At 62.3% G+C, this 24,072-nt stretch overlaps 1 protein-coding gene across 2 annotated transcripts in view; it reads left to right on the top strand.

Moving 5' to 3' along the window:
- ATP2B2 (ATPase plasma membrane Ca2+ transporting 2) overlaps positions 1-24,072 on the top strand; it is a 142,723-nt gene that overhangs the window by 82,325 nt on the left and 36,326 nt on the right. For both annotated transcript variants that reach the window (XM_062200453.1, XM_062200452.1), the window contains exons 5-11: positions 827-952; positions 12,262-12,387; positions 13,928-13,960; positions 14,905-14,964; positions 18,929-18,970; positions 19,634-19,792; positions 21,462-21,676. In XM_062200453.1, coding sequence (XP_062056437.1) covers positions 827-952; positions 12,262-12,387; positions 13,928-13,960; positions 14,905-14,964; positions 18,929-18,970; positions 19,634-19,792; positions 21,462-21,676 — 761 coding nt within the window. The remainder of the gene's footprint in view (positions 1-826; positions 953-12,261; positions 12,388-13,927; positions 13,961-14,904; positions 14,965-18,928; positions 18,971-19,633; positions 19,793-21,461; positions 21,677-24,072) is intronic.

Raw genomic sequence — 24,072 nt, 5'->3', positions numbered from 1 at the left:
TGGGTTTATGGGATCAGTTCTCATTCCCATCCCTGATCTGGTGGCTGATAGGTGGCTGGAGGAGGAAGTGCAGGGGCGAATACTGAGGGTCTGTGACACCACCATGGGAGAGTGGACGAGCTGGGGGCCAGTGTGGTGCAGTGGATGAAGCCACCATCTGAGAAGCCAGCATCCCGTATGGGCACAGGTTCAAGCCCTAGCTGCTCCACTTCCAGGCCCACTCCCTGCTAATGGCCTGGGAGAGCAGCAGAAGACGGCCCAATTGCTTGGGCCCCTGCACCCACGTGGGAGAGTTGAATTGAGTTCTGGGCTTCTGCTTCTGGCCTGGCCCAGCCCTGGCCATTGCAGCTGTTGGCGGAGTGAACCAGCGCATGGGAATCTCTCTCTCTCTCAGAGTGTGTGTGACTCCTTCAAATAAATCTTTATTTAAAAAGGGAGGTGTGCACACTGACGCCATGGGGCTTGGCCCAGGTGTTCCTGGGTAAGCAGAGGCCCGGGGGTGGGGGGCAGATACTGAGTCGGTGTCTCTCTGGGCGTGGCCACAGCCTTTGCTAAGACAGACCAGCTTCTTACAAAAGGATTTCTGAGACCCTAAGTGAGACTTGAGAATGAGTCGATGGGAAATCTAAGCTCTGAGCCCAAGCCACACGGAGGAAGCCCTGCAGGGCACCTGCCCGCTCATCGGGCTCGCTGTCCCAGCCCCAGCCTCCTCCATGGCACACCCCTAACCTGCCGCTGACCTTGGTTCCGACACCCCACCCCGCAGTCTCACCCGGGAGGGTCTTGGGCCCCCTGCACCCCTGCTGACGCCCCCTCCTCCCACCAGGCGACCTGCTCCCCGCTGACGGCCTCTTCATCCAGGGCAATGACCTCAAGATCGACGAGAGCTCGCTGACCGGGGAGTCTGACCAGGTGCGCAAGTCCGTGGACAAGGACCCGATGCTGCTGTCAGGTGAGCCAAAGCCCGAAGGCGGGAGGAGGTTCCTGGGGGGTCCCCGACACATGGCCAAGGAGCTCAGAGGCCGTGGCCAGCTCAGCCCCCATCAGCATGCATTGGGCCTGCTGTGCCCACAGCCGTGCCCAGGCCCTGGGGCTACCGCAATGAATAGAACTGACCACAAATCCCTACCAGGTGAAACTTACCTGCTAGGGACTGGGGTTGCTGGGAGCTGGACAGTGACAAACATTCCAGATACCCACTGTGTGCAGGCGCTGGGCCCCAAGGAGCCTGGCTCAGGGGGAGGTGAGGGGGCGACATAAAGCTTCCAGAGCGGGGGTACAGGTAGGGACAAGACCAGCAGGGAAGTGGGGGAGAAGGGGAGAGCAGGGAAGGCCTCCTGGGGGAGGTGGCGCTGTGAGCCGAGGTGCAAATGCTGAGCAGAGGGGATGGCGGGGGCCGGCGCTCGGAGGCTGGGCGTGCAGCGGGCTGGTGGCAAGGCGGAAGGGCCAGACGTGGGGCTCCAAGGAGCGTGGCGACCCTCGGAGTGATGGGGACCCTCCAGCAGCAGCGAGCTGGCCATGTTTGCTCTCGCGCCAGGGGCAGGGGCAAGGGGAGCAGTGGGCAGGCCCCGTGGGCGTGGGCATCCCAGCCCGAGGCGACACCCTGCCCCCAGGAACATGCAGAAGCCTTGTCAGGGAGCAGGGCTCGGTGAACCTGCCCCTGCCAGTCCTCTCACACACACTGTGCACTCAGCCTGAGCCCTGGGGAGCCGACCCACCCCACCCCCCAGAACAGCCCCACCTGCAAAGAGCTCATCACAAGGCAGGCGAGAGGGAGGGGCTGTGAGAAAGCCAGACAGGGAACAGGCATCCCGGAGGAGGTGGCCCACCTGGGACCCAGGGTGCAGGAGGGCTCAGTGTGTGAACACAGCCTGACCCAGAGAGGCAAGCAACCTGGGGGCGTGGCTGGCTGAGCCCCTGTGGGAGGGGCAGGCAGTTTGGAGCAGGGGGAGGATGCTGGCGGGGGCTAGGCAGAGAATGTGTTCAGAATCCAGGGCTGATGGCGTTGCACTGGAGCCCGGGATGCGGGGACAGGTGCCAAGGGCACACAGAGAAGACAGGACGGGCAGAGGGGTGGGCAGGCGGCCTAGGCCCCATTGTGGGGGAGCGGGGTCGCTGAGCGGGGAACGGAGGCTCCTAGGGCCTGGAGATGCAGAAGCAGAGCAGGGCCTCGGCAGGCAGCAGGAGAGCGCAGGTCAGGGAGGCACCTCTCAGGCTCTGCGGCCCTTCTCCCTACCCAAGAGGGGCCGTAACTGGGGAGGGGTGGCAGGAAGTCCTAGGAGGCCATGGAGACACAGGGACAGCTTGCCCAGGGCACAGATGTCAGCCACTCCGGTCCCGGAGGAACCCCAGGGAGTCCTGTGAAGCCCAGGCTGGTGGCCAGCTCGGGACCGGGCAGCTGGTGAGCACTGAGGCAAGAGAGGCCTCATCCCGAGAGGCCCCACGGCCCCTGAGCCTGCATCTCAGGCTCGCTGGGTCTGCACCTCCCTGGCAGCCCGGGCTCGTCATGGAGAGATGGAGAGACGGAGAGACGGAGAGACGGGGAGATGGGGAGACGGAGAGACGGGGAGACGGAGAGGTGGAGAGATGGAGATGGAGAGATGGAGAGACAGAGAGATGGAGAGACAGAAAGACGGGGAGACGGAGAGACGGAGAGATGGGGAGACGGAGAGACGGGGAGATGGAGAGACGGGGAGACGGAGAGACGGAGAGACGGGGAGACGGAGAGACGGAGAGATGGAGAGATGGAGATGGAGAGATGGAGAGACGGAGAGACGGGGAGACGGAGAGACGGGGAGACGGAGAGACGGAGAGACGGAGAGACGGGGAGACGGAGAGACGGGGAGACGGAGAGACGGGGAGACAGGGAGACGGAGAGACGGAGAGATGGGGAGACGGAGAGATGGGGAGACGGAGAGACGGGGAAACGGAGAGGTGGAGAGATGGAGAGACGGGGAGATGGAGAGACGGAAAGACCAGGAGATGGAGAGACGGAGATGGAGAGACGGAGAGACGGAGAGATGGAGATGGAGAGACGGAGAGATGGAGAAGCCGCCCAAGGGCAGGGATTTGTGTGCATTTCTGCTGACTGCACACTTGCCGGTCGGGGGAGGTTGCCCATGTAGCTCAGAGTCCAGTGCGCTGGGAGGGTGGCGAAAAAGGAGTGAGAGTCAGCCCCACGGAGATGGCCCCCGGCCACAGGATGGAGGAGGGAGGCCAGCCAGAGCCCCGAGCTGCGGGGATCCAGCTGCTCGTGTGGTGAGGGCCGGGAGTGCGGCTCAGCCCAGGCTCCTGGGGAAAGACAGGAAAGGGCTGGAGTCAGCCAGGATCAGGATGTGGGATGGAACAAGAATCCTGGGACCATCAGAGCCACTCTGGGCCGGAAGAGCCTGCCTGCGAGGTAGTGAACTCCCCATCATGCTTGTGTGAGCAGGGTCTGTAGACACTGCCTTCAGTGCCGCTCCCAGCCCTGGGGTCACACCCACCCCACCCCTCACCTGCACCTCCAGAGCCACCTGTTTCGTTCCCTCCTCCCAGATGGTCCTCCTCTGACCTTGCTCACCAAACGCCTGCCTGTCCGCCCAAGCCCCCTCCTCTACGAAGGTCTCCCTGACCACCATAGCCTGTGACAGTCACCCTCCTTGTGCCTGGGCCCTGCCTTCCAGCCCATGCCTCTCCACATGGTGCTTGGCTCACGTAGACACCACCTTGGGGTGTGGGTTGTGTGCGGCACTGCACAAACCAGGATAAAAGCAGGAGCGAAACCCACCCTGTGGTCACCACCTTCAGCTCCGCTTACATTTTGGGCCCCGTGCGCTGGGCCGCGCAGAGACAGACAGACATACAGATGCCGCCGTGACGGCCTCTGCTGTCTCACCACGGGCCACGGCGAGCGGAGAGCTGAGGCTGCGAGAAGGGGCCTGGGTCAGCCCTGCCCTGCAGAGGGAGGTGGGAGAGGCTGCTTTAGGAAGATCAGGGGCCGGGCTGGGCAGGACCTAAGCTGTGGCGACAGCTCGCTTTGGTGCCGGCTCGTCATTGCACATCTCCCCAGGAGCAGGTGGGGGTGGCAGGGTGGAGGTGGTGCTTCTGCAGGGGTGGGGCCTGAGCTCGGGCCGCGGTAGGCCTGGGCTCCCACCTCGGCTCTGCCTCTCAGCGAGCATCTTCCTCCTCCTGGGCAGCCGCAGCTCCTGGGTCTGGGTGCTCCAGAAAAGGGTGTCCCCCTCCGGCTTCGTCACGAGCGCCTCCCTCCCTGCCTCTCCAGCCCGACCCTTCCTTCCAACCCTCCAGCCCCTCCCCACCTCCCCCCTGCAGGAGCCGCCTCCTCCAGGGAGTTTTCCTAGACTGCGTCTGCGCAGGACTCTGATCTCCCTACCTGATGGCCTCTCTGGGGTTCATTTCCACACTTGACCCAACACCGTGGCCTTCCCCTGAGCTGTGGGGGCTTCCAGGTGTCCCCAGAGGAACCCAGAGGGGCTGGGACCTTGTGGTATCTCAGAAGCCCCTCACGGCATCTGTGGCCCTGGCTCAGCCCAGAGAACCAAGGTCGCCCCCAAACCAAGGCTGCTGCCCTGGGCCATCCTCCACCCTGAACCTCCACACCCACGTCCAGGCGTCAGGGAAACTGCCCCCACGGTGTCTGCCGTGCAGGGCTGTCGGTCAGGGGGAGCACAGCCGCCCCCCTCCCTCCCCCCCCCAACCCCGCTGCTGCACAGGCACCACCTCGTGGCCACAGCGCTCACTGCTTGGGACACAGGCCACCTCCTGATGGTTCCATGGCGCTCACTCCTAGGGACACAGGCCACCTCCTGATGGTTCTGCGTTGGCAGGCATTCGGCGCTGAGGACGTGTGCCCTGGCCCAGGCCTGGGTGTTTGGCTTCTTGCGTTAAGAGCATTGCGAACTTGCAGGAAACGACCCCGGCGGACCCTGCACTGGCACAGTCGTCATCCCCGAGGGGCAGGCGCGGCCCCTGGGCGTGTGGCCGTGGCTCGTGGAGACGGGCGTCCTGGCACCGCACAGCCACCTGGCAGCCAGGACTTCCGGCCCCTCCCGCCTCTTTCACACTCTTTGTGAATCCCCCGTGAGAGTCCCAGCAAAGCGGAGAGTTCTGCCATAAGAGGCAGGGGCCCAGGCTCCTGACCACGCAGCATTTGGGGGGAGCTCCAAGACCCCTGAGAACTCCAGCATCACCCCAGTGTGCAGCTGGGGGAGCCGAGGCCCAGAGTGAGGGCAGGGGCCGGGGCAGGGCTGCAGTGAGATCCTAGCGGCACCCCCTCCCCACCTGGGCACAAGGCCACCGGCAAGGACCGGTCCACCGTGCTGTCTGGCTGCGTGGCCAGCTTGCGGCACCCAGCAATGCATCTTTGCAATGCAGCAGGACTCCCGCCCCAGGTCATAAACAGCACGCGCCTGCCCCAGACACCTGCAAACCCTCTTAGGTCTCTGCCCACACCCAGGGCCCGCCGAGCGGAAGGCCTGGCCCCGGGGGAGCTGAACCTGCCACCACTGCCGCCGCCTCCAGGGAGCCTAGGACGACTCCGTGACTGCCGCTCGGCCCGCACTCTCTCCATTACACTACCCTGCCTCTTCTCCATGAGAGGCAGCGGGGTGTAGTGGATAGAGCACGGGTTCAAGTCCCGGCTCCACCACGCACAGCTGTGTGACCCTGGGCCTCCACTCCCCTTCTCTGAGCCCGAGGGGCTTGGCACTGTGTTGTCGCTGCCATCAGCCGTGCTGGCGACACTGGTGGGGAGAGCCCCGGCACAGCCTCCTGCCTCCGGCACCTGCTCTTCCCACCCAAGGAGACACCAGCCATGGCCTCTCCCCGTCCTGCAGAGGGGGCGCCTGGGGGTCCCCGCGGCCTCACATAGCCCTGGGTCCCTCTGGGCTCCAAAGCCCCAGCTGAGGCAGGGGGCCTCACTTGGCACCCCTGAGACTGTGACACCACGACAGCCTACATGTGGGCGGGGCCTGGGGAAGCTACTTCCTGCTGTCCCTGCCCAGGGCCTCCCTCTGCTGCCCAACCCAAAACCAAGGAGCTCACGCTCCACAGGGACGGGGGAGAGGTTCAGAGGGGACAGACAGTCCCACTGGCCCCTTTCCTCTCGGAACCCATCCCCCCACCCCCACCCCCACCATGGCAAAGGTCACAGCTCCCACCCACTGGCTCCTCCAGGCTCCTAGGCTCAGGAGCCTATGCCCTCCAGGGCCGCCCCAGGCTGAAGTGGGGACGGCTTCTCCACGCTGCCCAGTCTGTGAGGGACGGCCTGGCGGTTTGGCGCGGCGGCTCAGGAGGTGCTGGGCACACAGGGACGCTCTGGAGACGTTCGCCGGGCCCGGCCTCAGGGCCTCTGCTCTGCACGGCTGTCTGTTCCCTGCACCCTGGGGCCTGGCACGGAGCTCACACTCCCCCAGGCCTGCGCTGCTCCCTGGGTCACAGCAGCCTCGCTGGGCCCCTCCAGGACACAGCGCTTGTCTGCCTGAGAGTCCACGCACCATTGTTCAGTGTCACCAGAGAAATCGTGGGGTTCTTCCTTCACGCAAGAAAGAATCCAGGCGTGAGACAGAGAGCAAGGTTTCACTGGGGACAGGGCATCCGTCAGAGCGGAAGGGACAGAGAGCAAGCGCCTAGTTGCTTGGACTGGGGAGAGCGAGGCCCGTGGTTAAATGGAGAGAACACACCTGGCCGGCCAGGCAGGCGGCTCAGCGCTGTCTTTGTTTAGTCCAGGTCTCTCCTCCCCCTCCTCCTCCTCTAGGACAAAGGGCTTGTTGAGAATAAACTAGCAAATTCCCCCCCAGGTTTGCTGGGGCCAGGCAGAGGGCCCTCCCCTAGGCCGTCTGTGAAGTTTTATTGCCCCGTGTTAGCAGGTCAGGTAATCCACTGGTGCTGAGGAGAGAGAATTCTTCTGGGAGCTTCCCTGGGGGAGTGGGGGGGGTGTGGCTGGGACCACCTGGCAGGTTGTCAGGGTCTGGGCAGGCCCTTCTCAAACACACATGGACTGATTTCTCCCTTCCTGCCTAATAGGAGACCTCAGCCAGCTCCTGGCCCATTTTACAGAAGGCAAAACTGAGGTAGAGAGGACAGGGGATGGCCTAGAGCCACACAGCAAACTGAAGTCAGACACTGCCACACTTGTGTCCAGGCAGCCTCCGTGGGGGTCTTCAGAGCAGTGTCACAGGACAAGCGCAGTAAGTGCAGGGTCCTATCGTGGCCTCCACACCCCAAGGGCTGTGCCCCTGCCCCACCCCAGACCTGGGGTCTTCCTCTGAGAGCTGTGCTGGACAGGGCCTCGGGCAGCGCTGTCCTGTGCCACTCAGCCCCCGCTCCCTGCAGCCACCTGCAGCTGGCCTGGTCCACCCACGAAAGAAGCTGTGCCCCGGGCCTGAGGAGGAGGTTCAGGACAAGAGGGCAGGCATGGTGGCTAAGTGAGCAGAGGCAGGGGCCATGGCCACTCCCAGGGCAGGGGCCCAGGGCCTACAGGAGCCCGGGGTTTGACCCCAGGGTGCTCACCTGGACCCCAAGCCTACAGAGAGTAGCTCTGAGTCCAGGAGCCCCTGGGGCACGGGAGAGGGCATGCTGGGTGTGAGGTGGTGGTGCCAGGTCCTGGAGGACCAGCCCGGGGCTCTCCCAAGCTGGGCAGTGGGTCTGCTGGGCCTCTCCCCAAGGCGGGGGCCTGTGCCCTCCACCCCGCCAGCTCCGACGAGGCTGCCAGCTCCCGGCTGCAGTGGGAGTGATCAGACACGAGGTGATTTGGGGTCTGATTATCTGGGGTGGAAACTGGCCCCTGCGTCTTTTTCCACCTGTGCACCCTGTCGCGGTGGAAAGCCGCCTCTCCGTTGCCACCCCGGCCAGGGGACCAGCACCGACCTCGCGCTTGTGTGCTGAGACCGGCACGGCCAAGACGGGCAGCCAGAGAGGCAACAGAGTCCAATTCCTGCCTGCGCCATACAGCACAGGGGCCCCAGCCACCTGTCCCCTCCCTCCGAGCTGAGCTGCAGGCTGGTGTGAGGGTTGGCATGACGCTGGCGTGGAGGGCCACAGTTGCTGTGCCTCAGCCATCAGCCGGGGTCGCCGTTGCTGCTTCCTGTGCCCTGTGCCCCTCCCTGCCCTCACCCCAACATGGCCTCATGTCTGCCTAGCGCCGCTGTAGCCACCCTGCTGTGCTCGGCCCCACGGGAGCTGGGCTGGTACCCGAGGAAGCCTGTGGCCAGCAAGTTGTTCTGATAGCCAGGGTGACACTGTTGGGCCTCCTGTGGGAGCTCACCAAGCCGGGAGCCTGGGGCTCAGCCTGCGGGCAGAGGGGCACCATCCTCTCGCTCTGGGAGCAGCCAGGGAGCTTGCTGGGTGCTGGGTGATCTGTGACTCTTCCTGGCGTGGTTTCCACGTTCGGCTGCCTTGGAGGCACTCGCTGCAGAGCGTCTGTGTGCACGAGGCTTGAAGACCCAGAGCCTCTGCGCTCACACCAGGGGCCCAGACGCTGGCACGCAGCCCAGGCCTGGAGGTGGAGATAGGCCCTTGCTGGAGGGCGGAGCCTCGGCCCGACTCAGAGGCCTCCACGCTAGTGTGGGGTGCCGTGCTTGTGAGCCTGCAATTCGGAAGCAAGCCGGAGAGCCCCTGGAGGCGGATGGCACGAGCTGAGCTGCACTGAGCCTGGGGAGGGGGCAGGGAAGGCGGGAAGAGCATCAGAAAGCAGAACTGACTGACATCAAGAAGCAAAACGTGGGGCATCAGGCAACAGCCCTGCGGCTGCCTGGCAAAGCCGGCATGGGACCAGCCGCCGTCTCTCAGGTTGCCTTTCCCTCCCCAGTGAGGCTACAGCACCAGCAGTTTGCTTTTCTCCTAATTTTTTTTTTTTACAATGGTGAAATTTATAGAAAACAGCCTTTTTCAGTTTGGGTCACAGGGGCATGGTTGACCTTGATGTGTTGTGTGATGGTCCCCACCGTCCACCTGGAGAGCCTTTCTTCCTCCCCAGATGACACCCAGTGCCCTTTGATCATTGACTCCTTGTCATCCCCGGCCCCTGGCCACCGCCCTTCTCCCTTCTGTCTCGGGCTTCATCTAAGTGAGGGGCTCATTTCACAGACAGTCAAGGCTCAAGGCTCATTCATGTGATAGCTGGGGTCAGGGTTTGCTTTGTCTGTAAGCTAAGTCCACGGGGTGTGTGGACAGCTGAGTGACAGTCCACAGGGTGCGTGTAAGGCTGAGTGACAGTCCACAGGGTGTGTGGACAGCTGAGTGACAGTCCACAGGGTGCGTGTCAGGCTGAGTGACAGTCCACGGGGTGTGTGGATGGCTGAGTGACAGTCCACGGGGTGCGTGGACAGCTGAGTGACAGTCCACGGGGTGTGTGGACGGATGAGTGACAGTCCACGGGGTGCGTGGACGGCTGAGTGACATTCCACGGGGTGTGTGGACAGCTGAGTGACAGTCCACAGGGTGCGTGTAAGGCTGAGTGACAGTCCACGGGGTGCGTGGACAGCTGAGTGACAGTCCACGGGGTGCGTGGACGGCTGAGTGACAGTCCACGGGGTGCGTGGACGGATGAGTGACAGTCCACGGGGTGCGTGGACGGATGAGTGACAGTCCACGGGGTGTGTGGACAGCTGAGTGACAGTCCACGGGGTGCGTGTAAGGCTGAGTGACATTCCACGGGGTGTGTGGACGGATGAGTGACAGTCCACGGGGTGCGTGGACAGCTGAGTGACATTCCACGGGGTGTGTGGACGGATGAGTGACAGTCCACGGGATGCGTGTAAGGCTGAGTGACAGTCCACAGGGTGTGTGGACAGCTGAGTGACAGTCCACATGGTGTGTGGACAGCTGAGTGACAGTCCACAGGGTGTGTGGACAGCTGAGTGACAGTCCACAGGGTGTGTGGACAGCTGAGTGACAGTCCACGGGGTGCATGGATGGCTGAGTGACAGTCCACAGGGTGCGTGTAAGGCTGAGTGACAGTCCACGGGGTGCGTGGACGGCTGAGTGACAGTCCACGGGGTGCGTGGACGGCTGAGTGACAGTCCACGGGGTGCGTGGATGGCTGAGTGACAGTCCACGGGGTGCGTGTAAGGCTGAGTGAAAGTCCACGGGGTGCGTGGACGGCTGAGTGACAGTCCACGGGGTGCGTGGACGGCTGAGTGACAGTCCACAGCATGCGTGGATGGCTGAGTGACAGTCCACAGAGTGTGTAGACTTCATTTTCTCACCTTTGCATCCGACGCTCTCACAGCTCCGAGCTCCCACCCTGTCTTGAGCAAGTCACTTTCTGAGCCTGTACACGGGAGGCCCCTTCTTCCAGCAGCGACAAGACCCCCATCAAACAGAAACTGACACAGAAATCAGAGAAAAAGCAAAGGTCCCCTCTCCCCCCTCCCCAAAGCCCAAGGCTCTTTGGAACCCAGTTTGAGAAACCTGGAGCCCTAGGAAAGGGGGTCCTTCCCGCTCTTGCCACGGGGACCCCTGGGGAAGCCTGCTTTGAAATGTGTTAAAGTCATCCAGTAAAGCTGTAAGCAGGAGGCATCTGGTGTAGCAGTTAAGACCCACCCCAAGATGGCCACGTGCCCCGCTGGAGTGCCTGGGTTCCAGTCCCTGTTCCAGATTCTGGTTTCCTGCCGATGCACACCCTGCTCATGCAGCAGATGGTGGTGCAAGCACCTGGGCTCCTGCCCCCCACGGGGGAGACCCAGATGCGGTTCCCAGCTCTTGGGTTTGGCCTGGCCCAGCCATGGCTACTGGGAGGAGGGGAGGGGTGCATTCAGAGAGTAAAGCAGCAAACAAGATACCTCTTGCTCTCTATGCCTCTACATTTTTGAAAAATAGAAGATAGTAATTTAAAGTGGTGCTGTGATGTATGTATGCAATCTCAGTAGCCGCCTTGGCTGTACAGCAGGGATGAGTATCAATGGTATCTGCAAACTGTAAATCAGTGTGAAAAGAGTCTGTGGTGTTGATCGCATGTGTCGTGACATCTGTGGCTCCTGGGGCCAACGCCCATGTGCGTAGCTGGGGAAGTGTCAGCTCTCAGTTAGGGGTCTGTGCAAATAAACACGTGGTGGTACCGAGACTCCGCCTTGTTAGCAGACGCACCTGCCCTATCATCCTACCCTAAGAAACTGCCCAAAGCCACATCTGTTACCATTGTGTACCCCACTAGCTCTGGTCAGCCACTCCAATAGCCCACAGCCTGTGTGCGGTCATGCCATTCCTGATAACCATTATTCCTCATTCCTACCCCTATCTGAGCAAGCAATCCTGTGGTCTCTCGATTTGAGCGCTGGTTAGTCAACGACGGGTAAGATCCCCTGGGGGACAACCTAAGACAGGCACAGCTGCGTACGGAGACCACATGGAAACGGGGTCAACAATGGTATGGCCAAGAATCATGCCTCCCGTTGCTCAAAAATAAACGAAAAGGGGGAAATGTAGTGGAATGAGAAGGCCATGCCAAGGTGGCCACTGGCAAGTGAGCATCAGTTAGTCAGGAATGGCTTTGAAACTGCCTGGCGACAGGCTGTGATTGGATGGCTGTGGAAACTGCCTGGCAACAGGCTGTGATTGGTTGGGGTATAGACCGCCCCTTGACCAGATTGGCTGGTCTTGGCTATATAAGTGTTGTATCAACTGTAATAAACGAGTCTGCAGGCTGCTCGCCTCAAGCCTGCTCTCACCGGACTCCCGGGGTCTGTGTATTGACTCCGCGCCTCTTGCCCCCACCACGCTGCTCTTCTCAGAAACAAACCCACTGCTACATTGTAGAGAATTCAACGGCTACATTCTGGTTTTTGGTTTTTTGTTTTGTTTTGTTTTGTTTTGTTTTGTTTTCTTTCATTCTGGTCTACAGAGCCCCAGGCTCTTTGCGCTGACCTCTGGGAGTGGGAAGTGATAGGTTGCAGTTTGAGCAGTCGTGTCTAGGGCTAGGCTGGCATTTCTCCATGGGTGAAGCATGGTGACGTGTGGTTCTCTGTATCATCAATAAGGAGAAGAGTGAGTGGCCTCTGCTTGGCCCGGAAGTGGGGGAGAGGAGCCTGTAGGGCGGGGTTGCACAAGCTAGGCCTGAGAACTGAGGACAACATATTTCCACACCAGTCCCAACCAGCAGCATTGTCCTAAGATGAAGCCATCTGAAGAGGACCCACTGCATACCCAGTGTGCGCTTTAACCATAGGCAGAACCAGGAGCTGTCTGGGACCTCATTCCCTCCACTCCTTGGGGGAGGGGGCTTCGGCTGTTCAGTGGTCACTTGGCTTTCATCCCCTTCCCCAGGGACCCACGTGATGGAGGGCTCGGGACGGATGGTGGTAACTGCTGTGGGCGTGAACTCTCAGACCGGCATCATCTTTACGCTGCTGGGGGCTGGTGGTGAGGAAGAAGAAAAGAAAGACAAAAAAGGTAAGCAGCCTGGGAGATGAGCTTTTAAGGCCACATGTTTTCGTTTCTCTGTTTGCTCAACAAAAGAGTTATCGAGTGCCTTTTATGTCCACACCCTGTGCCAGGAGCCACCTCCTGTGTCCTTGAGGCCCTGCCAGGGCCAGGTGGGTGCTGTCTGTTCCATTCTCAGGGTCTTGTCCCAGTCTCTGTCTTGTCCAGTCCTGTCATGGAGGCCCCACTTCCAGGCCAAGCCTGGGATGCTGAGCGTGCTGTTGACTGTCCAGCCGTAAGCAGTAGGAAGAGTCCACACAGACTGGCCCCGGCCTCACCCTGATATTCAGGAGAGATCCCCACCCAGGCAGATTCTTTCCACTGCTGTCAGCTCCACTGAGCAGAGCTGTCAGTCCACCCAGCAGAGACTTGTCCCCGGTGTGTACAGAGGAGATTCCAGCAATGGTGGCTCGGTGCCTGGCTCCAGATCTACCACCGGCTCCCTTCTCCAGCCCCCACGAAGTTGCCCCTTGCCCGGGGTCTGGTTCTTCCTCCCTCCTGAAAATGGCGCTCCTTATTCCCTCATGCAGCAGGCCAGCATCGCAGACAGAAAGTGCCGCCCAGAACAGAAGGAGTGGTGCTCACACAGGAAGCCCTAGTGCTGTCAGCCCAGACCCACGTCCAGAGGACCCGGCCCCAGGCTTCTTACCTGACACCCACGCCCCGTCCTGGGGACTGCACTCTCTTGCACATTTTCAGTCCTTTGCTTCTTTCCCCAAGCTCCAGGACAGGAACCCCAATACTCAGAACTCAGGGAGCCGTCAAGGGGGCCCCTCCCTGAGCTTCAAGGGCTTCTCCTTTGGTCAGAACTGCAGGTTTCTTGTTTCTGAGGGCAAAACCCATATCCTCGTGGACTCGCCTGAGATTCTCGCCACCCCACCAGCGGGAACAGAGAAGCTGAGGCCGGCCTGAGGGATCAAGAGGCTGGAGAGAGTGAAGGGTTCCTGGGGCTGAGATGGGAGAGTCCTGGCCAGGAGCGCTAAAGGGTGTCAGGCCAGTGTCCATGCACTGAGGGAAGCCATGGCCAGGGCGGCCAGGTTCAGCCCTGGGGAGCAGGCACTCGCACATCTGGGCAGGGTGCAGGAGCCTGTACCCGTTTCCTTGGCCTCACTGGGGCCCAGGTGAGTGGCAGGACACCCGGAAGTTCACCCAAGCTGGACCCGGGCTTCTGAAGTGGCGGTGGGAAGACAGAGCTCCATAGGCCTGGGAGCGTGGCTCAGGGCCCCTCGCTGAACGGGTGCTGGCAAGGTGAGGGCATAGGGAGGCCGAGCCTCGGGTAGAGGAAGGGACTCAGCAGAGAAAGCGAGGGCGGGGACGAGACCTCAGCCACCATGAGCTGCACGGCCAGGGCTGGGCCCCCTGCCTTCCCATCTCATCACTCCACCAGGGACATCGCTCAGACCCGCTGCGTGTTGCCATTTCCGAATGAGCCCAGCGTGTGTGCGTGTGCGCCTGCGTGTGCGTGCGTGTGCTTCTCCTTCATTAACGTGTCTCAAAAATCATCACACAGGTGTGAAGAAGGGGGATGGCCTTCAGCTACCAGGTACAGTAAGATGCCCTTCGCTCAGGGTAGACGGGGATGTTAGGACAAGGGCCACGGGGCCCTGCCCCTTGACACCAGCACACCGTGGAGGAGGCCACACACCTGCAGGGGCCCCCAAACTGCCCGCTGCGTCCTCATGTGACGCCAGCCCCCCAGGACAAGCCCCCCACCCCGCCCTCCTGCCCCTAGAGCCCTCATGGGCCAGCCGACCTCTGACGGCTGCACAGCCATCCCCAGGGGCATGCAATGCCTCGCTTGCCCCTACGGAGCCTGTACCCCCGGAACCTGTCCTGCCCACCCCTCGCCACACAGGACAGCCCCCCACCCTCTCCAGTGTCTCTATCCCTCCCATGGGACACTCTTCCCTCCCAAGCTCCCCGGCCACCCGCCAAGGAAGAGCCCTAGGACAGTTTGGCCATCTCGTGCCATCTTTACATCTCTAAATTAAAAACAATCTCGCCACCGAGTGCTGCCTCGTGTGCAAAATGTGATGTGCTTGGCACCACCTGGCAGAGGAGGGGCATCTCCTGGGGTTGCCATGGTGGGCTGTGCCGCACTGTTTCGGGAAGGAGGAGGCAGCCCTGGGCAGTGGCCTGAGGCTACAGGCGGCTGTGTCCCCCGAGCTCCCAGGTGACAGTGGCCCACTTGGAACAGTCAGTGCCAACACTGCACGCAGAGTCCAGGGCTCTGCTGGACCCTGGCTCTGATAGGCAACCCGACCCCTCCTGCCCTGGCTCCTCTGTGACAGGGGACCTGCAGGTCCGGGCCTCACGGCAGAGCGGCGCCCTGCGCGACCCCTCTGTGTGACTTGAGAGACCCCGAGCCCGAGGTTCCTCCCCGGGGGCCTGTGGGAGCACATCTCACTTCCCCAGAGCAGCACCACGGGGTTGCCCTGCCCACGGTCACCTTGTGACGCCCTGCGTTTCCATCCCTCCCACCCGCAGCGGCCGACGGGGCGGCAGCGGCCAATGCTGCCGGTGGCGCAGACGCCGGCCTGGTCAATGGTACGTCTCTGAGGGCGAGCGCTGGCCTTGGGTGATGGGCGTCTCTGGGCTTCCTCTCGCTGTCCAGGACTGCGCACAGATCTCCCGTGTGCATGGCCACTCTAGGTCAGCCACCCTCTCCTGGGGGGCCCGCGCTTAGGAGCAGAGCCACCACCGGGGAGCCCTCTGCATGCCCTCTTGGGGCGGCCAGGGACGTGATTTTGGCTCCCAGTTTGGTCCCATCCGGCCGGCCCTCTCCTAAGCGCACGCCCGGCCCCGGCTTCCGGAAGACGGCCTGGGGCCAGGACCCAGGCTGACACTGGCCTCTGGGTCCCCGGCGCACACTTCAGGCCTTGATTCTAAAACTCGCTCGAGGCAGGGGGACCCAGGCCAGGGCTCAGCCCTTGGTCCCTGCCGCCCCACCCCCACCCCAGCATGGCTGAGCCACCGTAGACAGTTCTTCCTCTTCTCTGTCACGGAGCGAACGGGCAGAGGTTCCGCTTGGGCTCGGGCCTCGTTCTGTCCGGGGTGTGGACTGGTGTCTGTCGCTGTTGGCTGTGCTGGAGCGTCCATGGGTCTCTGCATTCCGACTCGGGCCTGGGGTGGCGGGCAGGGCCTGGGGCTGCCCCTGTGTCCCTGGGTTCCGCATCTTCTTCACCTCCTTCCATGCAGACGGGAGGGAATTCCAGAGATTTCCGCATCTCTGCCTCCTCCCGCCTGGCAGAGCCGGGGTGGGAGAGGGCAGGTGTGGGAGCCCTGCGCAGAGAAGCGAGGGAGGGCAGCCACCTGCCTTCCAGCATCCCTGCATCCCTGCATCCCAGGCCCTGGGCTGCAGCTTTCTCACTCATTCCGTCATCAGCTCCTCACCTGTATTGTCGTGCCCCCTCTGTCTGTCCCCTGCCCAGACCTCTGGCCGAGCCACCTGCCTCAGAGGCACTGAGAGTGGAAGCTCCCAGTATGTCAGCGCGGGGAGGGGCACCTCATCAGCAGGGGGCTGTCTGGGCATGGCTCAGCTACAGGCACAGGAAAGAGGACAGCTTGGGGTGTGGGAGGGGCCGTGCATAGGGGCGCCACCAAGGGGTGACAGAACCCCCCTGGCAGATCCACTGTGGGGGAGGAAGCCCCCCAGGGGATGAGCACACAGATCCCCTGGCCAGCTCCCAGGCAGAGGGCCAGGAATTCCCAGATGTCTGCGGAGAATAAGGGGGGTTTTATTTCTCAACCCCTAGGCTATGCTGGGCCCTGTGACCATCGCACACAGGGTCCTCTGTACCTGCTTTAAAGATGAACATACTGAGCTGCAAGGAGGCGCAGATAGGAGGGCGAACTTGAACCCAGGACCCTGTCCTGGCAGGCTCTGGAGTGTGTGTCCTCTCCCCAGCCCAGGGCTTTCCAGGGGGCATGTGGGAGTCTCCCAGGGACGCAGAGACGCCGTCCCCCCAGGAGAAGGACCCTGAGGCCAGAGGCGCTGCAGCGCCCCAGGAGGCTTTGGTCTCCTCGTGGCAGGACTACTGAGCACCCTGGTCCTCCCCTCCCTGGCTCCCAGGAGCTCGCTGTGCCCCCCGCAGCACACTCCGGGGGACACTGCTCTGTGCCGTGGCCCAGAGCCTGGGCACCCCCTGGGGACGTTCAGAAATGCACGCTCTCGGGCTCGCCACAGAGCAACTGGACGAGAAGCTGCGAGCAGCCAGCTGTCCGAGCTGCAGGCAGGAGCGCCTTGGAGGCCGAGAGGCCCCAGGCTGAGCCCTGGCAAGTGACAGGGCTGTGACTGCTCCCCGCTCCCTCCTGACAGCCACTCCGTGCTGACTTGGACGTGAGAGGGAGACGCGGAAGTGGGACGAAGAGATGGGTTTTCTTTTGATGCAAAAAAAAAAAAAAAAAAAATGAGATCTGTGCATAGTTTTCTGATAACACACAGTTTCTGTGGACCTTTGAGGGACCCCTCCTGGAAGGGGGGGCAGGGCGGGGGTACTGGCGGTGCTGTTGCCTCTGCTGCCCTGGCTGAAGCCTGGGGCGGCCATCGCCCCCGAGGAGGGGGAGGCGCAGGGAGGGGAAGCCGTGTTCCCCAGGTGCCCAGCCAGGGGTCTGTCTCCGCAGCGTGTGTGTGTGAGGCCATTCTACCCGGCAGCCTCCACACGCGTGCTCTTCACGTCCCAGTCCCTCGTGTTAGTGGAGAGGAGAGAGGAGGAATCCGAGGCAGGGAACGGCCCCGCAGCCCCCCAGCCTCCCACCTTGGCTCCTGCCCCACATCCAGCTCCCCCAACTACAGTCCATCCTCCAGGTCTCCCCAGGCGCAGGGCTGCGGTTTGGAGCCACGCAAGCATCACTGTGGCCAAGGGGCCCCAAGTAAGCCCCTTGCTCCTGAGAACCCAGGCCACCTGGGCATCGGTCACTGTGGTCCCTGACCTAGGCCTCTGTGGCCTGTGTCTGGCCACGTGGCCACTGTGGCCATCAGAGAGGAGGCGGCCGGTGTGGCTCCACGGGAGCTGACACCCACTCTCGGCTGGCAAGGGCCCACAGGAGAACCGGAGCCCGCTAGACACGGCTGCTCAGCTGAGTGCCCAGGGCCTCCTGAGCCTCGTTAGTGAAATTAGGTTTAAAAGTGAAAGTAGCTGCCGCCGGCGTCAGCTCCCATTTGTTTTAAAAAGCTCTCATCTTTCTGTTCTTTAACCCAGTGGAGTTTTACAGTAGAGCGACAGGCCACCTTCTGCAAACCCACCTTCTACAAACCGGGCAGTGCCCTGATGAGTGGGGCGGGGTCCAGGGGAGCCACTCCTTTCCCTGAGTCCCCAGAGGATGGGGACAGTAACAAGCCAGTGGCACTGCCACGAGGTCACACTGTAACACCCTGTGGGTGCCGGCTGCCCCCAGCCCCCTCAGCCTGCAGGGAGGGGACAGGCTCCCCGAAGGGCGGGGGCTGGGCAGGGCCAGCAGCCAACGTGAGGGCAGTTTCCTAGACGCTGGAGGTGACCGACTCCTCCCGTTTTGCAGAGAAAACTGAGCGGGGCTGGGCAGGGACAGGGTAAAGCCGTGGCGGCACACACAAGCTCTGACATTCAGCGAGGGTGCAGGTGGAGCGGGGCCTGCAGGGAGCTCCCCTGAGCGGCAGGCCCAGTGGGCGGGGGCAGGGGGATGCAGGTGAAGGCAGCCATCTCACCTGGCCCTGGCACCCCAAACCTGCCACACTGGCCCAGGCAAGGGAGAGTAGGCAGGTGGCTTTGGTTAGGAGCCGGGTAGCCCATGGTCAGTCCTTCCTGGCGCTAGCCATATCAGGCCCTGCTATGGGGCAGGGGGTGCCCGAGGAGCCCACTGAGCCTCCCTGGCCGTGTGTGGGGCCTGAACCCTAGGACAGAGTGCACCCCCATCAGTGACTCTTTGTGGGAGCCCCCAGATACACCCGGAGCACCTCAGAGATTTTGCAGGGCCTCCTGCTCACTCGTAGGGTGTGGGCTGGTGTGGGGGGTTCTGAGCCCTGGCTTCACCCCCTTCTGGGGAGGAGGAGGAAGAAGAGGAGGAAGCAGTCACCCATCCTGCAACCAGGTCAGGGACACCTTGACCTCAAAACCGTGTCCAAATTCTCAGCTCTGCAAACACCTGTCTCTCTCTCTCTGTCTCTCTCTCTCTCTCTCTCATTTTCTGGGTGGCAGGCAGAGTTCCCCTCAGCCCCAGAGCCCATCGGCCGCCTGGGTGGCTCAAGGCTGCGTCTGGGGGTCTGGCACCTGCAGCAGCAGACCAGGATCCCTCACCTCGCAGCCGCTCCGGGCAGGGATGACCCCAGCAGGAGCCCTCGCTCCCAAACCCCAAGACTCGGGTGTCACTGGGCCCCTGGCCCCTGGCCTTGCCCTCATGCCGGGGCTGCCTGGGCGTCCCCGCAGAGGGGCGGGCAGCTCGGCCCTGCTTCTGTCCGCTGTCCGTGGTGTGTCGCGTGTCTGTGCTCACCGACCGTGTGTGTCTGTTCTCTGTTGTCCGATTCTCTGTCGTGTAGGTAAAATGCAGGATGGCAATGTGGACACCAGCCAGAGCAAAGGTAATGCGGCATTTCCCGGCCCTGGGCCCCGCCGCCCTGCCCTCTGGGGCTGTCTCGCCAGAGCCAGGCCCGGGCACCTCCCCTGCTGCGGTCTCTGGGGAGGCGGCTGTGATGGGTGCAGTGCCAGCATCGCCCCAGCCTTTGAGCTCCTGCTGGGGACTGGAGTACGGTTCTCTGAAGTCTTAGGGAGGAGAAGGGGTGGGGAGGGCCAAGGGCAGGCTCAGTCCAAAAAGTCACGGACCCCCAGTCTGTCCTTGCTGAAGTGGCCACCCCAGCCCGGAGCAGGAACTTGGCCTCCACAGAGGGGGATGCCGACCTCGCCCTGGCCGAGCTGCCCTTGCGCTGCAGCAGCTCCTGGGGAAAGCCCATGCCCTTCAGTCTTTCTGTGTGTGTCAAAGGCCGGGGGACCCTTCTGGAAGGGTCTGGGGGCTTGTCCAGAGCAGAGAGGACCCCCGCCTGCACCTACCATAGCCCTGCTGTGTCCTGGATTCCAGGCCCAGGGCAGCACGTGCCCCCCACCCCCGGGGAGAGGCAGGTGCGCGGGTTGTGCTCCCGTGCCGGCCATGCGGGGCCCAGCAGCGGGGGTGGGCGCCGGCGTGCCTGGCCCGCAGGCTGACCTGCGCGCCCGTGTGTCTGCGTGCGCTGCGTGCTCTGCCCCTGCAGCCAAGCAGCAGGACGGCGCGGCCGCCATGGAGATGCAGCCCCTGAAGAGTGCGGAGGGCGGCGACGCCGACGACAAGAAGAAGGCCAACATGCACAAGAAGGAGAAGTCCGTGCTGCAGGGCAAGCTCACCAAGCTGGCCGTGCAGATCGGCAAGGCGGGTGAGTGTGCCGGGCGTGGGGGCCCCGCGTCCCAGTCTGCAGCGCGTGGTGCCCCCCAAGGCCCTCCCCTCTGCAGCAAGTCCTGTATACAGCAGGCACTCAATGAGTTCTCAGGCAGAAGCAGGAGACAGCCTGGGCTCCGGGCTCGGGGTGGGGAGCAGGCTGCCTGCATTCTCACCCAGCTGCAGCTGTAGGGTGTTGGGCCGCTGCCCTCACCCAGCGCTGGGCCCCTGCCTCCCCGTCTGGAAACTGGTGTTAATGGTTGTCCCTGCTCCCTGGGCTGCTGAGGCCACCGCGCGCCCAGGGTGCGCAGCACTGGGTGTGCGTAGCACTGGGTGTGCGTGGCAGCTGGGGAGGGGCCGGATCCTGCGAGCCTGGAGCCCTAGGCTGCGGCCACTTTGGCCTTAGGTCTGTGGGAGCCGTGGAAGAGCTTTGAGCAGGGGAGACCAGAAATGGAGCTGGGCTTTGTAATGACCACCTGGCTGCAGTGCCCAAGCCAGGGGAGCCCCAGCCCTCCCCACCAGCCTCAGCCCCCCGCGAGGTGAGGACGTGGAGCACGTCGAGGCCCCACCTGGATGCTGGCTGCTCCCCGGCCGTCTCCTCGGCTCTAATTATAGACACGGCAGCGTGGAAAGGGGAGGCAAATTATAGGCTTGGCCATCTAAATTTAAACTCAGGGGCCTGGTGACAGCTCCCAGCCCCAGGAGCTCGGCTTCCCGCCCCTGCTGCTGTCACACGGGGACAGGGCTGGTGCCGAGGATCCTCAGCTGGAGTCGGGGTGGGCGCCGCGGGGCCCGGGGATTTCCGCCGTCATGGGCAGCAGACTCCACCTGGCCCTGCGCGGGCAGGCAGCTAAGCCCTGAGGACACCCCTGTGGCCTTCAGAGCTGCCCCCACCTTCCCACCCCAGGCTGCCAAGGGTGGAGCTCACAGTCCAGCCTTGCTGGGGTCTCAGAGCAGAGCCGCGGTAGGCGGGCGAGGGCTCTGCTGAGGGCGGCTCCCAGGGAGGTGGCTTCGTCCCACAGGGGCACCCCAAGCGTGGGGCCCTGGCAGCCACTAGCTCTCAGCAACCACTTCCCGGGGGTGAGGGGGTGCAGCCCCAAGCACCTCCGGACGAGAGGTCCCACGTGGCCCTTGCGGACCTCCCCTGGTGGCCCCCTGTTGCTTCCTCTATCACCTCCTCCAGGAAGCCCCCTCTGCCACCACCCCGTGCCCCCTTGTGCCACGTCCTCCAGGCTCCCCCTCAAGGAGTTCATCTCGTTTGTATGCTTGCCACAGCCTGGGCGTCAGTGACCCAGGGCAGGGGCTCTGCCTTTCTGACTGCTTCCTGCACCAGGATCCCCTGGGCCCCTCCCGCGACGTCGGAGCCCAGAGGTATCTGTGCAGTGATTGAGAGACAAAGCACCCCAGTCCCCAGCTGGTTGCTTACGTGGGTGCTGTGCTAGGTCGCACGTGTGAGCGTCTCAAGCCCGTGGAGAGGAAATGCCCACCTGCATGGCACAGAGCAGGACACTGAGGCTTGGGGAGGCGCCAGGACTTCGCCCTGGTCACAGAGAAGGGCTGGGCGGTGCGTCGGGGTCTCCCTGACCCCGGAGCCCTTTCCCCCAGACTTCACTCGGCAGCTCGCTTCCCCAGGGCCGCACTGCTGAGCCGGTGTCCCCGTGTTGCAGGCCTGGTGATGTCGGCCATCACGGTGATCATCCTGGTGCTGTATTTCACCGTGGACACCTTTGTGGTCAACAAGAAGCCGTGGCTGCCCGAGTGCACGCCGGTCTACGTGCAGTACTTCGTCAAGTTCTTCATCATCGGCGTCACGGTGCTGGTGGTGGCCGTGCCCGAGGGGCTCCCCCTGGCGGTCACAATCTCGCTGGCCTACTCGGTGAAGGTGAGGGGAGCGGGGCCCACAGTCCACAGCTGGGGCCTCTGGGGCCTGGGGTGCAGGGCTTGGGAGACATGCTAAGACAACCCAGGTGGACAAAGCAGGGGTCTCAGAGAGAGGATGTGTGCAGGTCCCCCAAGTTCAGGCACCTCCGCGGGGGCCTGGGGACCTGTGGCATACAGGGACACACGCGCTGGCCAGGTGCTGCCTTGCCCCGGTGACGGCTCAGGGCTGCCCAATCCTCACAATTTTCCAGAGAAGCCAGAAATCTGGACTTCACATAAATGCTCTCAATTCTTGCTGACAGTCAAGTCAACTTTTAAAAAGAAGCAAAACACAGACTCCAGGGTGCCGGCCAGGGCAGGGTGCCAGCCAAAGCCCACCCTGACCCAGCCGCCGGTGGTTACCGTCAGAGACCCCATAGGTGAGGCCAGGGGTCCCTCCCCAAAGCATGAAAGAGGGAAGTGGGGTGCGGTGGGAGCCCTGGCCCCCAGCAAGGAGCTGTGTTCTGGGCAGCCTGGGTCTGGAGAGGGTCTCTTGGCGCTGCCCCAATGCCACAGCTCCACCTGCACCTGCTCAGACCACGGCTGGTGCTGTGGTCACCCCCAGTTCCCATGTCCCCACTTTCCCTGGGATCTCACAACCTGGGGGCACAGAGCTCTGGGTTCCTGTAGCCTGTGCCACATGCCCAGATGTCCCCGCAGGGGCTGGGGCTTGCTCTGTCATGTTGAGAAGCAAGGGCCCGAGCAACTGGCAGAGCGGCCGGTTTCCGAGCTGGAATTTGGGCTGGGCTCGCCGATGTAATTTCAGCCAGAAAAGAGATCTCCAGGCGGGTGCCAGGGAGTGGCAGCCCGATGTAAAGGATACAGCCCTTATCGGCACCCCGCTGTGCGGTTTTCAGAGAAACTCCATCCAGCAAACCAAAGCCTGGACAGGGTACAACCTGATGCTCCCAGGGAGCCCAGGGCCTGGAGCCGGGGACCCCACCATTGCCCGCCGAGCTTAAACATCCTTGCAATCTGCCCAGAGCTGGTCGGGAGCCCACCTGTGGATGCCATGGGCCACCACACCTCCTGCAGCTCACCGCTGTGGCACCCGCACCCTCGCGCGTCTTCAGTTCTGTCACCCTGAGCAGTCATGTGATAAACTTAGTGCAGCACCCAGCCTGGGGGAGGCAGAGGGAGGGGCCTGGTAGCCCACCAGTTGCACCAAGCTGACCCCTGCAGCCAGTGCTGCACATGCAGAGAGAGTAGGGGTCACACAGTAGCTCCAGATTTGCTAGCAGCTGTGTTTTTAACATAAAAGGAAACAGGTGAACTTCATTTTGTTTACACATTTACTTCACCCAAGATGTGCAAATTACTATTAATCCAACATGTAATTGGCATAAAAACTATTAATGAGACCTTTTTTTTTATCAAATAAGATTCATTTACTTATTTGAAAGGCAGAGAGAGAGAGAGAAAGCAAGATCCTGCATATGCTGGTTCACTCCCCAAATGGCCACAACGGCCAGAGCTGGGCCAGGCCAGAGCCAGGAGCTTCCTGTGTGTCTCCCATGCACGTGCAGAGGCCCAAGCACTTGGGTCATCTCCCACTGCTTTCCCAAGTGCATTAGCAGGGAGCTGGATCGGAAGTGGAGCAGCTGGGACTGAGCCGGCGCCCACATGGGATGCTAACACTGCAGACGGCAGCTTAACCGGCTGTGCTACAGCTCCAGCCCCACATTTCTTTTTCTCGTAACATCGTCAAAGGCCAGTGTGTACAGGGATGCTTCAAAAAGTTCCTGGAAGTGGTATTGAAAGATAACATTTATCTGGGGCCAAAAAATGGTAAAGAATTTTTTTCATAATACGCATTTCCTGTGAATGTTTTGGAGACCCTCTCATATGCATGGATTTTAACTTTTTTGCAACAAAATCAGCATCTTTTAATTCCATTTTTTCCCAGGCTTCCTGGAGTCTCCTTGTAATCCACACTTACGCTCTGGACAGCCACATCCAGCACTCGGTGGCCCCACACGCTTGCTGTGCCGGGCAGCGTGGACATGGGTGTTCTCACTCATGGCAGATAGAGGGCGCTCTCCAGAGAGTGCGCAAGGGCTGAGGCCCGCCGTGGCCCGGGCTGCGGGGGAAGCAGAGCTGGGCTCTCGTCCCAGCGTCAGACCTCGCCAGGAGTTTGGTGCTGGTCCGTTCCCTGCACCTGGATTTTTTTTTTTTTTTCGGTTGCTAGCGTGACAGCTCCCTGTCAGGTCTCACGGGATCCTTACACCAGATAAGAAGACAGGTGCGAGAGCCGTCCTCCCAAAGCCCGGAGTAACATAGACTCTGTCAAAACTCTTCTCACTGCGCTCTTCTCTGAAAAACTCCCAGTAGGGGCCGGCATCTGGCCTGCAGTTAGGA

Source organism: Lepus europaeus, chromosome 9 (assembly GCF_033115175.1).
Source record: "Lepus europaeus isolate LE1 chromosome 9, mLepTim1.pri, whole genome shotgun sequence".
In the NCBI taxonomy this organism is placed as follows: Eukaryota; Metazoa; Chordata; class Mammalia; order Lagomorpha; family Leporidae; genus Lepus; species Lepus europaeus.
This window is presented reverse-complemented; position numbering and strand designations above follow the sequence as displayed.